Raw genomic sequence first — 11,767 nt, 5'->3', positions numbered from 1 at the left:
GGGTGTGTGAGGGGGTGTGAGGGTGAGTGAGGTTGAGAGGGTGTGTGAGTTTGAGAGGGTGAGGGTGTGAGGGTGAGTGGGTGTGAGAGTGAGGGGGTGTGAGGGTGAGGGGGGTGAGGGGGTGGAGGTGTGAGGGTGAGGGGGGTGAAGGTGAGGGGGATGAGGGGGTGTGAGGGTGAGGGTGGGTGAGGGGGTGTGAGGGTGAGGTAGTGTGAGAGTGAGTGGGGGTGAGGGTGTGTGAGGGTGAGGGGGTGCTTGAGAGAGGGGTTGTGTGAGGGTGAGGGGGTGTGTGAGGGTGAGGGGTGTGTGAGGGTGAGGGGTGTGTGAGGGTGAGGGTGTGTGTGAGGGTGAGGGGTGTGTGAGGGTGAGGGGGTGGGTGAGGGGGTGTGGGGTGTGAGGGTGAGGGGTGTGACGGTGAGGGTGTGTGAAGGTGAGGGGGTGTAAGGGTGAGGGTGTGGGGTTGTGAGGGTGAGGGAGTGTGAGGGTGTGAGAGGGGGTGAGGGTGTCGGGGGTGAGGGTGAGTGTGTAAGGGTGAGTGAGGTTGAGAGGGTGTGTGAGGGTGTGAGGGTGAGGGGGTGTGAGTGGGTGTGAGGGTGAGGGGGTGTGAGGGGGTGTGAGGGTGTGAGGGGGTGTGAGGGTGAGAGGGGGTGTGAGGGTGAGAGGGTGTGTGAGGGTGGGTGAGGGTGAGAGGGTGTGTGAGGGTGAGGTTGTGAGGGTGAGTGGGTGTGAGGGTGTGATGGTGAGGGGGTGGGTGGGGGGGGTGAGGGGGAGGGTGTGCGAGAGTGTGGGGTTGTGAGGGTGAAGGGGTGTGAGGGTGCGGGGGTGTAAGGGTGCGGGGGGTGAGGGTGAGGGGGTGTGTGGAGGTGTGATGGTGAGGGGGTGTGAGAGTGAGGGGGTGTGAGGGTGAGGGGGTGTGAGGGTGATGGAGTGAGGGTGTGTGAGGGGGTGTGTGAGAGTGAGGGTGTGAGGGTGAGGGGGTTAGAGGGGGGGTGAGAGGGAGGGTGAGGGTGGGTGAGGGGGTGTGTGAGGGTGAGGGTGTGAGGGTGAGGGTGTGAGGGTGAGGGGGTGAGGGGGTGTGAGGGTGTGGGGGTGTGGGGGTCGGTGGGGGTGTGAGGGGGTGGGGGTGTAAGGGTGCAGGGGGTGAGGGTGTGAGGGTGGGTGAGAGGGTGTGTGAGGGTGAGGGGGTGTGTGAGGGTGGGTGGGGGTGTGAGGGAGGGTGAGGGACTGGCATTGGACATTGAGGGACACAAGCATAGAGCACTGAGAGGAGCAGGCACGGGGCAGTGAAGGACACTGGTTTGGGGCAGTGTGGGTCATGCTCTTTTAGTACTCATGGTGCATTTGGAAACATACTCAGGCTCACAACAAAAACTGCCATTGAGCACATCCTTTTACAACTGAAAATTATTTACATCTCATTAGTTTCTATTTCTTCGGGCTCACACAGTCACAAAATAGGTCCCTTAATTCTTAAGCACCTAAGAGCTCAAGGCAAGTCACTGAACTCAGACGTTTTGGTGGAAAATTAGAAATAATAAATATTAGGTGTAGAAGTTCTATCTTGCAGTTTTTACTGCTGAGTCATAATTTCTTTGGAACTTCAGACAAACCCAATTTGATTGGACAGCAAGGCCCTAGTTACTTTTCAAGCAGAGGACAGGCTAATGTACCACACTTTTGGGTCTTTCTTAAACTCTTTGGCGGCATTTAAGCAGCAGAGCTCCACATTGCTCCAGATGAGAATGGCACAGAGGTTTGGGAGCTAAGCAAGCTGGAAGCAATCTTGGTATCGGCCTTCCTGACCGGATGACCCATGTATCACCAGATGGATCGATGAGGGGAAAACAGGTTCTAAGATTGCAAACCCGTACAAAGAACATTGGCGCCTCTTTTCCTTTATTTTGACAAGAAACCATAAGAACAGGAAATAACACGCATTGGCAAATCTAGTAGGGTTCACCTTTAGCTTTGCAAACGCATTCGCTTTTCCAATGCCTTTTTTGACAATGCCATTCAGCATCAGCAATACCAAAAAATGGTTATTGCCGATGCTGAACAGTGTTTGTAAATTTGAAAAAGTGCAATGGTGCATATGCGCACGTGTCACCACGCATGCATGCCTCGTGTTGGTCGGGCGAGCCCAGCATTATCAACCATGTGTCTTGCTAAAGTAGCCACTTTGTTTTTTGTTTCCAGTCCAAAATGGCACACTTATTTTGAAACCGTGAACAAGAAAAAACATGAAAAAAGCATTTTTGCTAGAACAGTGCAGCCCACCAAAAAACTGCTGGGTCCAAAAAAAGTTTTCAAAAAATGAGAGTGAAAGATAAGCAACAGTGGAATGGATGTAATGAGCAACGGGATCAGTAACAGAGGAGCTTCGATGGTGAAATGAAAAATATTTAAAAATTTAAAAGAAATTGAAACAAGTTTGAATGCAGTTAAAGGGTGCAATTTCGAAAAATGCTTGCGTTTTTGTTGGGGAGACAGGTTTGTGTTTTATGTTTAGAGCCTGCAATACAAACAGAGGGCATACACAATTTGAACTGGGGTGCGATGTCGGGCACCAGTTGGAGCTGAGCAGAGGAAAGGCAGCACTAGGAGGGGGGCAGGGCAACCATGCCAGCATTCCGATTTACGAGCAGATTGTCCTGTTTATGACCTGCAGAGCGCATGAAGTGGCTGGTGGCAAATGGAATCAAAACAGCCGCGGTCACTTTGATGTTCTTGTCTTGTTTGTGGGAGGGGTAGGGGGAGCTAATTCCTGTGCACGCGCCTGGCTCACATGAACTGTACGTGATCTGCAGTGGGTAGACTTTTTAGGTCTCCTTACTATAAATCTCGCCTACCATCCCTTTGGGATAGAATAGACGAGACCTAAAAATGAATGTGTCCGTCTGTAATGCAACTGGTGCTCATGTCAAGCAGTTCTGAAACTTTTGGGTAGAGGTCGCGCAATATATACCTCTGCAAAAAAACAAAACAAACAAAATAATAAATACGGATATTCAGAATTGACCTGTCCTTCTCATAAACAAACTATTTAGGTAACCCTGGAGAGAAACACAAGTTGAAGCCGAGAGCAGCCGTACACGCTTTAATGAATGTAAACTGTATTTTCGCTACAAAAATAAAACGATAAATTTTTTTTATTTGAAAACAAAATTCTGAGGTCTCGTCTGAAAATGGCCACAGTATTTCATGTTTGTGCTTTTGTTATGCACCATTTTGTACGGCATGATTTCATCTTCAGCAACATTTTATATGTAAATGCTCATTCCACTACAGTACCTCACATATGAACAAGGTGTGTACAGTAGGGTCTAAAGCAAGAGGGTTACACATCCAATGGTATAAATAAAAACGCAATGACAGCCCGGTTTTCAAAAGGACCGTGAGATATTACTCACTTTTACTATTTGTTCAGGGGTTTGTAGCTTATATTTCAGCAGAGGACAGCAAATATTCATATTAACAAGCACTTTAGAAGCATTGGTCAGTATTCTATTATTTAGTACCCTTGTAGTGGATATCTTTCTGTCAACTGATCAGTTTAATCAATTATACTGTTAACTGTGTATATAGGATTACACGTGAGCACCCACTTCTTGTAAGTATGACCTATAATTGACTTAGCAGTACGTAGGATTATTACGGAATAAGGTAACTCGAAGGCAGTTGAAATGTGGATGCCTCTCCAAGTGGGTCCAATCCCTTAGAAGTCTGCACTGGATTATCAAGCACCCACAGCATGCTGCAACGATTGGTTTGGATGTATAATCCATTTGAGGTTTACAAACTTTTAAAACTTACAACACAATTATTGGAGCTAGGTCCAAGTACCTTATGTGCTTTTCTACCGGCCCTACTGTAAGATTGTGTGCCCTTTTCTAAACACCATTGGATTCAAGCATGGCTTAGTGAGGGGATTCTGCGGGAACTGCTATCCCGCTATCTCAACCCACTTTGTATCCTGCTCAGGCTCTCCAGGTCTCATGTGGTGTATCCCATGTTTTTCTGCTCAAATTCTCACCAATTCTTTTCATCTTGTGTGTTTTCTATTGCTCTTCTGAAGCTACACTATTGTCTTCCCAAGAATAGACCTCTACGGGTAACAGCCAATATGTTTAAAAATTATGTGCAACTTTTGCATTAGTTAATAGTGAGCCAAGCATGTGAGGCACAATTGTGTGTTCACAATAAATAGCTGGTTTCAAAATTCTTGATCAGGATATATAAAATAAGCTTTTTGATGAATAATTTGTATTTTTCAGTTTTAGTTCCCTAATGAAGTTTTCCTTTTTCAGACCCCTTTTATAGAAAACAATTTGAAAGAAACAAAATAACCTTTAAATACATCTTAACTTGCTGAATGACTGCTCATTTCGATATTTGTGCGCTAGATACAAATTATTTTGTTTGCTAAATTATTCTGGAAACATAAAGGTCACTGGTTTAAAATTGTACTTAAAATGTGAGAAACACACAATAAAGTTGTATTAACGCGCCTTTACATTAGCTCCCACTCTCCATTCCAATGAACCACAATTTAGTTAATCCTCAACACTTCATCGTTTCACATGTGTGAATTCAAAAACGTCTTAATGGAAAGGTCAGCAGAAATATATGTATATATTCTCTGGTTACTTTAAACAAATCCATCCCTCTCTACGAAACGGAGTTGGCATGTTGATTATAAAAACCTTACTCTTGGTAATATTGTAAGAAACAGTTATACAAAAGTCTTCTATTGGTTTTAACATAAATAATTTAAAACAGACTAAGTGTGTGGATTATTCTCCTTCGCCCTCCTCTTCCTCCTGTTTAATGACTGGATTTCCTGAAAAGAAAAAAAGAAGTTGTTCAGAGTCTGATAATCATGGTTCATGTACTGTGGGGATGCCCTAATCCAAGCTCCTGCGAAGTAGACAAACCCCGCCAGTAGGATGACCCTTGCTCTCCCCAGGTTCACGGCATATCTGAGAAGAGGTAGACCTTTAAATTTTAGGGAAACCCCACCGATTTTTGCAGGAGAGCCTTATTATTTTTAATTGTACCGTAAAATCTAGCAATTCAATTCTTCTTCATGCGATCTTAGAAAAAGATCATAAAAGCACACGATAAAAACGGCACAATAAAATATAAATACAAACATTCTGTATCACAGCTTTACAATCTCATTATAGTAAAATAAATATCTATCAATTTAACACCACTTGGGAAGAAGGATTCTGCAATTGAGAGCCCAATCTCCATAATAATGAAACTTGGCAGTAGGACAACTGTGAAGCCCATGGCTTGATTCCTTAGGAACCCCAGCAACTTTCTTTATCAGCCAAATGTATAGGAAGGCAAGGGCACATGCTGTTAGATTTGGCATTTGTGGCTGCCAGGTTTCAGACAATGGCACGTCTTCATGGGCTGGTAATTTAGCAATCGTGATTTCACATAATAGAGAATCTCTAGAGCGGGTGCCTTTGAGAGCAGCTTTTGACTGCTACATAGTTTACTTGAAGAGTGCTATATCAAGAAAAGACATCCTAATGACAGTTATATCACACCATGCATCTCTCATCAGACCTGCACGAACTGGACGTAATCTTCATTAGATACTGCTCCTTGCCTCACCTGGCAAATCAGCTCAAGTTGGTCACATTCTATTTGATTTCCTGGTTCCTGCACAGGGAGCATGGAAAGCCAGAAGAGGTGTGCTAAGAGAGACTGGAAAGCATAATGTCCACCCTGAATTGGTCTGTGTTTTTGAACGGAGGTCTAATAGTTCCCAGAGCATTCACTACCCCACCTGATGAACACCATTAGTGAGGGGAGGCTAGCGGTGGCACTCCCTGGTCTCGCCTCAACAGTGATTGGGGCAGGTCAGCACTGCCACCAGTGTAACAGAAACCAGCATGTGGGTCCTGGAAGGCACATCAGACTCAGAAGATTGCAACTTTGGCCTGAGGGGACACACACAGAAGCTAGCAAGGAAAAAACAAGATACTCACCCGTAACTACAGTTATCCATTATTGGTATCTTTCATAGATTCACATGCCTGAATCATTCTCCGTCGCCGAGGCGGGAGTCCCACAGTAAATTACAAAAGTAGTGCCATAAGTAAATAATAGGAGTAGGCTACTAGGATAAAGCCAAATGCCTAAATCTTAGTAGCCTATCTGCATCCTTATAGTAAAAAGAACCAAAGTCAGCTCCAACCAATCAGCTACCAGCACCCTCTAAGCAGAGGCAGTTCTCCACAGATTTTCTTAGCACAAATGTGAAGTAAGTATCCCAAATCATAGAGAACTGACTAGCCGGGGAGGAGGGTGGGTGCATGTGAATCTGTCAAAGATACCAATACTGGATAACTGTAGTTACCGGTAAGTAACATGTTTTCTTATCCATTATTGGGGTATCTTTCATAGATGCCTGAATCAGAGTAGCAAGCAGTATACCAAATGTACTGTTTGCGGATGGTGGGAGACAAGTGTTCATAAACTCCCAAACTGCATCCACAATAGTTGAGAAATTTAAAAACGACTGAGTCTTTAAGAAATCTCAAAGCCATTTTAAGTTACATTACTGAAATAAAACATGAATACATAAATATTAATATATATGGATATATATATACACACACATCTCTTTAGACATATAAATATGTATGTTGCAAGAAACATGGTAAAAACAACAAAATGGAACAATTGCCAATTCTGAGCAACACTCCTAGAATTATTTAATATCTAGACCCAGGGAACTAAACATATAGGTCCACACTATTTACAGTGCCATCAATTCTTTTATTTGGCATAAAGCTTTCAAATTACTTGCAAACAACGCTCTATATATAGTACATCATAAATATATACAAAAAGGAAATTTATACACAAGAACAGACTTCAAAATAGTCAACAAATCACGGAGACACCAGCAGACACTCAATGCAAACCTTAAGACATACCTACAAGCAAACTCCACAAACACTTATACTAAACACTCACAACATCCATCCGCCACCCCAGGTCGGGTCCAGTCTAGCCACACTACACAACACTTTTTAGTGGCCACAAACCAGGGGGGCAAACTCTCACAACAAAGGTCAAACAGCCAAACAAATCCTCTACAATCTCACTGACGTGCACAGATGAATCTAGACTACCACAGTCTACTGAGTCCATCAATTATTTCCAGTGCACCAGTGGACAACCTAAACAGCATTGGTATGTTTGACAAAACAAAAAGGTCGGCGCATTTCAAACCCAACAGGTTACAGGGTTCTCATCAGGACCATGTAGTTCTAAAAAGAAAGAAACAACAACTCTTATTTAGAAGGTTTCAACAACCACTATCAAAAACAACACCCAACGGTGCATGTCGCCTACCTTATTCACAAGGCAGACCAAATCTGCTGCATCAAAGCTGAAACAATACTGAATGTCTGGAAGAAACAAATATATAACAAAAGACAGTCTTACACACAACATATTACTGCATTTTATAGTCATGTCAGGAAGTTAACTAATGGCCACTTTACAAGGAAGTGTCTTGTATATATCTCCCCAAACAGTTGAGCCCAGGTCCAGGAAAACCTGCCGAATGATGGCACACGTATTAGTGCTTGATGGTTTTAGATGCCAAGGGTCGTGCTCATTTTGTCAGTCAAAGCGGGGCTTACCTTAATGAGGCTTGAATATCGGGTAGCCCGTCCGCTCTCTAATCCACGCGTCCTGCTTGCAACTAAATCTACGGGAAAGCCGTACAAAGTATACTTCGTGCCAGAGACCCTTAGTGTCCACTATACCTTAATCGTAAATACTACACACTGGTTACCTTCAAAATAAGTCTTCCGTCTTTGCTCAACAAAGTCGTCCACAACTCCGAGTTCCGGCGTGTAACGTAGTGTCCCGCATTGGATTCTGGGAAGTGCAGGATAGCTGGGAAGTGCAGTTTTTAACCCGTCCGTTGTCAAAACAATCCCTGCTGACGCTTAAAGCATTCATGAACAGCACGTTGGTCGGTACACCATATTTGCCATTTCCAATAGCGTGTGCGTAATTAAACGCCCTTAAGCTCAAAACATCAGTAGCCCTCTAAGCTTGCTGAACGACGCAGTTTGGGATAGCCATACAAAAATTCGATCTTTATTACCAACACGAGTCCCAAATAATAAATGACAGGCTCCACAGCCCATCTAATATTAGTATCCTATGACGTACCAATTTGTGCATATGATTAAGCTTGAGATACAATGTACTTGAATGCTCAGTTCTTCTAGAGCCATCGTGGGGCAACAATTCACAGAAGATGGCTCCATCACAATCAGTAGCCCTGTTCTAACCACTGTAGTGTATGAGTTAATAAACATATAGTCTGTACATGTACATACATGTGTATAAATAAATACGCTATACCATACAGCCCATGAAGTGTTCAGATTGAAGACAAGGGACAACCCTTCCCCCTGCCTCCTACATGCAAAAACACAGTTTTTAGCAACTACGGTGTCCAAGTTCTTAACCCTTTAGTCTCCACTCAAACCCGCCATCCGTGGGTATACAATCAAGCACAACCCATGCATATTTCAGATTAGGGGCAAGGGCAAACAACCCCCGTCCCTCCCATCCCAAGGAAATTTTGGCAACTAGGTGACCACCGAATACTCCATAGGCGGCAGCAACCCACCTGGCTTACTGCAGTCTAAATATTTCAGAGACTTCGTTCAGTTCCTGGATTGCCGTGTTGAATTTCATAATTAATAAAACCTCTTGTTGTGCCAGCTTAGGTTCAATGTCGCCTCCCCAAGTGTCTACCTCGATTTTGGAGATTACAGTCCATTTCAGATCTCTCTCCAAATGTTCTTTTAGTTTCCAATGATTCACCAAAGGAAGCGTTCACAACATTTCTCCTGACCCTAGACTTATGCTACGTCACCCGTTGGCGAATTTCCTGGCTAGTTTTTCACACGTATGGTTTTGGACATGGACATAGGATTCCATAAACCACATTCTTTGATTTACAGTTTGTGAACGTTTCATGTCTCCAATTAATTCCTTCATGTGAAAATACAACTCCTTCCAAAATCTGATCACAACAAGAACAAGACCCACAATTATGGTGGCCCATCACAGGTGCCAATCCCATCATGCTTTTGAGGGTAGCTCCTTCAGATTTTGGTAACTCAGCACGAACAATGTGGTTGGCGATGCTTTTCTCTTTCTTGAATGCAAAAAGTGGGGCCTGCATCAATGCTTTGTCTAGATTTTTTACCATGTGCCAATTTTGAGTAACAATTTTCTTAAACTGGTTAGCATTTGGGCAGAAATTTGTGACACATACCATCCTCTCCATTTGTGATTTAACTTTTTTCTCCAATAGTGCCTCTCTCGGCACCCACCATGCACGACAAAGCGCGTGCTTTCACAATTTTTTGGGGTAGCCTCTGTCTGCCAGGCGGTCCATTAAGTTGTTTCTATGGACAAAATATTAGTCTTTAAAGGAACAGTTACGACGAATCCTAAGAAATTGCCCAAAGAGGAGATTTTGTTTCAGGCCTTTGGGATGATTGCTCGTATAATGGAGCGCCTTATTTCTGTCCGTTGGCAGTAGTCGCCAAACCTCCCTCCGAAGGGTAGACTTCAACATCCAAAAAAGTAATCCGATTCTTAGAGGAGTTACAACTGAACTTGATGTCTTCCGTCGTGCATTTAGCAATTCACAGAAATCACTGAGCTGTTCCTGTGTGCCAGACCAAATCAAGAAGACATCGTCTATGTAGCGCATCCAACTTGAAATGCACTCATCAAAAGGATTATTATTATAGACGAATTTGTCCTCGTAAAGTCCCATGAATAACACTGCTAACTCCGGCGCAAAAGGGCAGCCCATGGTGACTCCCTTTATTTGATAAAAGAAGTCAGACCCTAAAGAAAAATAGTTCTTCTGTAGAGCAAACTTGGCCAACTCAATTATGAAACTTGTGGGTACTCTAGTTGGTTTTTCTCTTGTCTCCAAGAAATAAGCGAGCACTTCTAAGGCATCCTCCTGGGGAATTTGGGTATATAAGGACACTTCGTCCATTGTTGCCATAATGTTCCTTGACTCATCTCATCCGGAGCTCGTCATGAGCACTGGAGCGCCGTGGCTCATGACGAGTTGACCTCGTCATGAGCATGGGGGTGCTGTACGTGCCCCCTCCACCCCCCAGCACAGCGGGGGAATCCCGCCAGCGGCGAAGGGGTTAAGGTATAGTGGACACTAAGGGTCTCTGGCACTAAGTATATTTTGTACGGCTTTCCCGTAGATTTAGTTGCAAGCAGGTTACATGGATTAGAGAGCGGACGGGCTACCCGACATTCAAGCCTCATTAAGGTAAGACGTGCTTTGACTGACATAACGAGCACAACCCTTGGCATCTAAAACCATCAAGCACTAATTGTGTGCCATAATTCGGCAGGTTTTCCTGGACCTGGGCTCAACTGGTTGGGGAGATATATACAAGACACCTCCTTGTGAGTGGCCATTAGTAAACTTCCTGACATGACCATAAAATGCTGTAATATGTTGTGTGTAAGACTGTCTTTTGTTATATATTTGTTTCTTCCAGACATTCAGTATCGTTTCAGCTTTGATGCAGCAGATTTGGTCTGCCTTAAAATAAGGTAGGCGACATGCACCGTTGGGTTTTGTTCTTGATAGTGGTTTTTTGAAACCTTCTAAATAAGAGTTGTTGTTTCTTTCTTTTTAGAACTACATGATCCTGATGAGAACCCTGTAACCTGTTGGATTCGAAACGCGTTTACCTTTTTGTTTTGTCAAACATACCAATGCTGTTTAGGTCATCCACTTGTGCACTGGAAATAATTGATGGACTCAGTAGACTGTGGTAGTCTAGATTCATCTGTGCAAGTCAGTGAGATTGTAGAGGATTTGTTTGGCTGTTTTACCTTTGTTGTGAGAGTTTGCCCCCCTGGTTTGTGGCCACTAAGTGTTCTGTAGTGTGGCTAGACTGGACCCGACGTGGGGTGGCAGATGGATGTTGTGAGTGTTTAGTATAAGTGTTTGTGGAGTTTGCTTGTAGGTATGTCTGAAGGTTTGCATTGAGTGTCTGCTGGTGTCTCCATGATTTGTTGACTATTTTGAAGTCTGTCCTTGTGTATATATTTCCTTTTTGTATATATTTATGATGTACTATATATAGAGCGTTGTTTGCAAGTAATTTGAAAGCTTTATGCCAAATAAAAGAACTGATGGCACTGTAAAGAGTGTGGACCTATATGTTTAGTTCCTTGGGTCTAGATATTCAATAATTCTAGGAGTGTTGCTCAGTATTGGCAATTGTTCTGTTTTGTTGTTATAGTGACTCAGCCTTACTGAGTAGAGTCAAGGCCCTTTGGTGTTTCTTGCAAGAAACATGGTAGCATGAATATTGAAAGCAATAGCACAGTATATTAAAAGAGAAAAAGTACCTGAATCTGACCTTAATGAAAGAGATGGCGTAGGACAGCTTGTCCAACCGCTGCATCTTCTTTTTGTGCAGATTGAAGACAGTAATGCTTCATGAACGTGTGGACATTTTTCCACAGATATTTTCCAGAGTCACTCCAGCAGACAATGCTGCAGAAGCCACCATAGTTCTTGTAGAGTGAGCTTTGGCTTTCCTCTGTAAAGGTTTGTTTGCCTTGTCATGGCAGAAATGAATAGTAGATGCCAGCCATCTGGCGATTGCTGCCTTTGTCACTGCAGTTCCAAGTGCTGCTTGACCATAGGCCA

At 43.7% G+C, this 11,767-nt stretch overlaps 1 protein-coding gene across 1 annotated transcript in view; it reads right to left on the bottom strand.

Moving 5' to 3' along the window:
• Positions 1-3,380: 3,380 nt before the first annotated feature.
• Positions 3,381-11,767, bottom strand: part of DNAL1 (dynein axonemal light chain 1) — a 246,195-nt gene continuing 237,808 nt past the window's right edge. Inside the window, exon 8 of the mRNA XM_078659666.1 lies at positions 3,381-4,840. Coding sequence (XP_078515792.1) covers positions 4,794-4,840 — 47 coding nt within the window. The 3' untranslated portion in view covers positions 3,381-4,793. The remainder of the gene's footprint in view (positions 4,841-11,767) is intronic.

The sequence above is a fragment of the Lissotriton helveticus genome, chromosome 9 (genome assembly GCF_964261635.1).
Source record: "Lissotriton helveticus chromosome 9, aLisHel1.1, whole genome shotgun sequence".
NCBI classification, from domain to species: domain Eukaryota; kingdom Metazoa; phylum Chordata; class Amphibia; order Caudata; family Salamandridae; genus Lissotriton; species Lissotriton helveticus.
The sequence above is the reverse complement of the archived record's forward strand: the minus strand, read 5'-3'. Positions and strand labels throughout refer to the sequence as shown.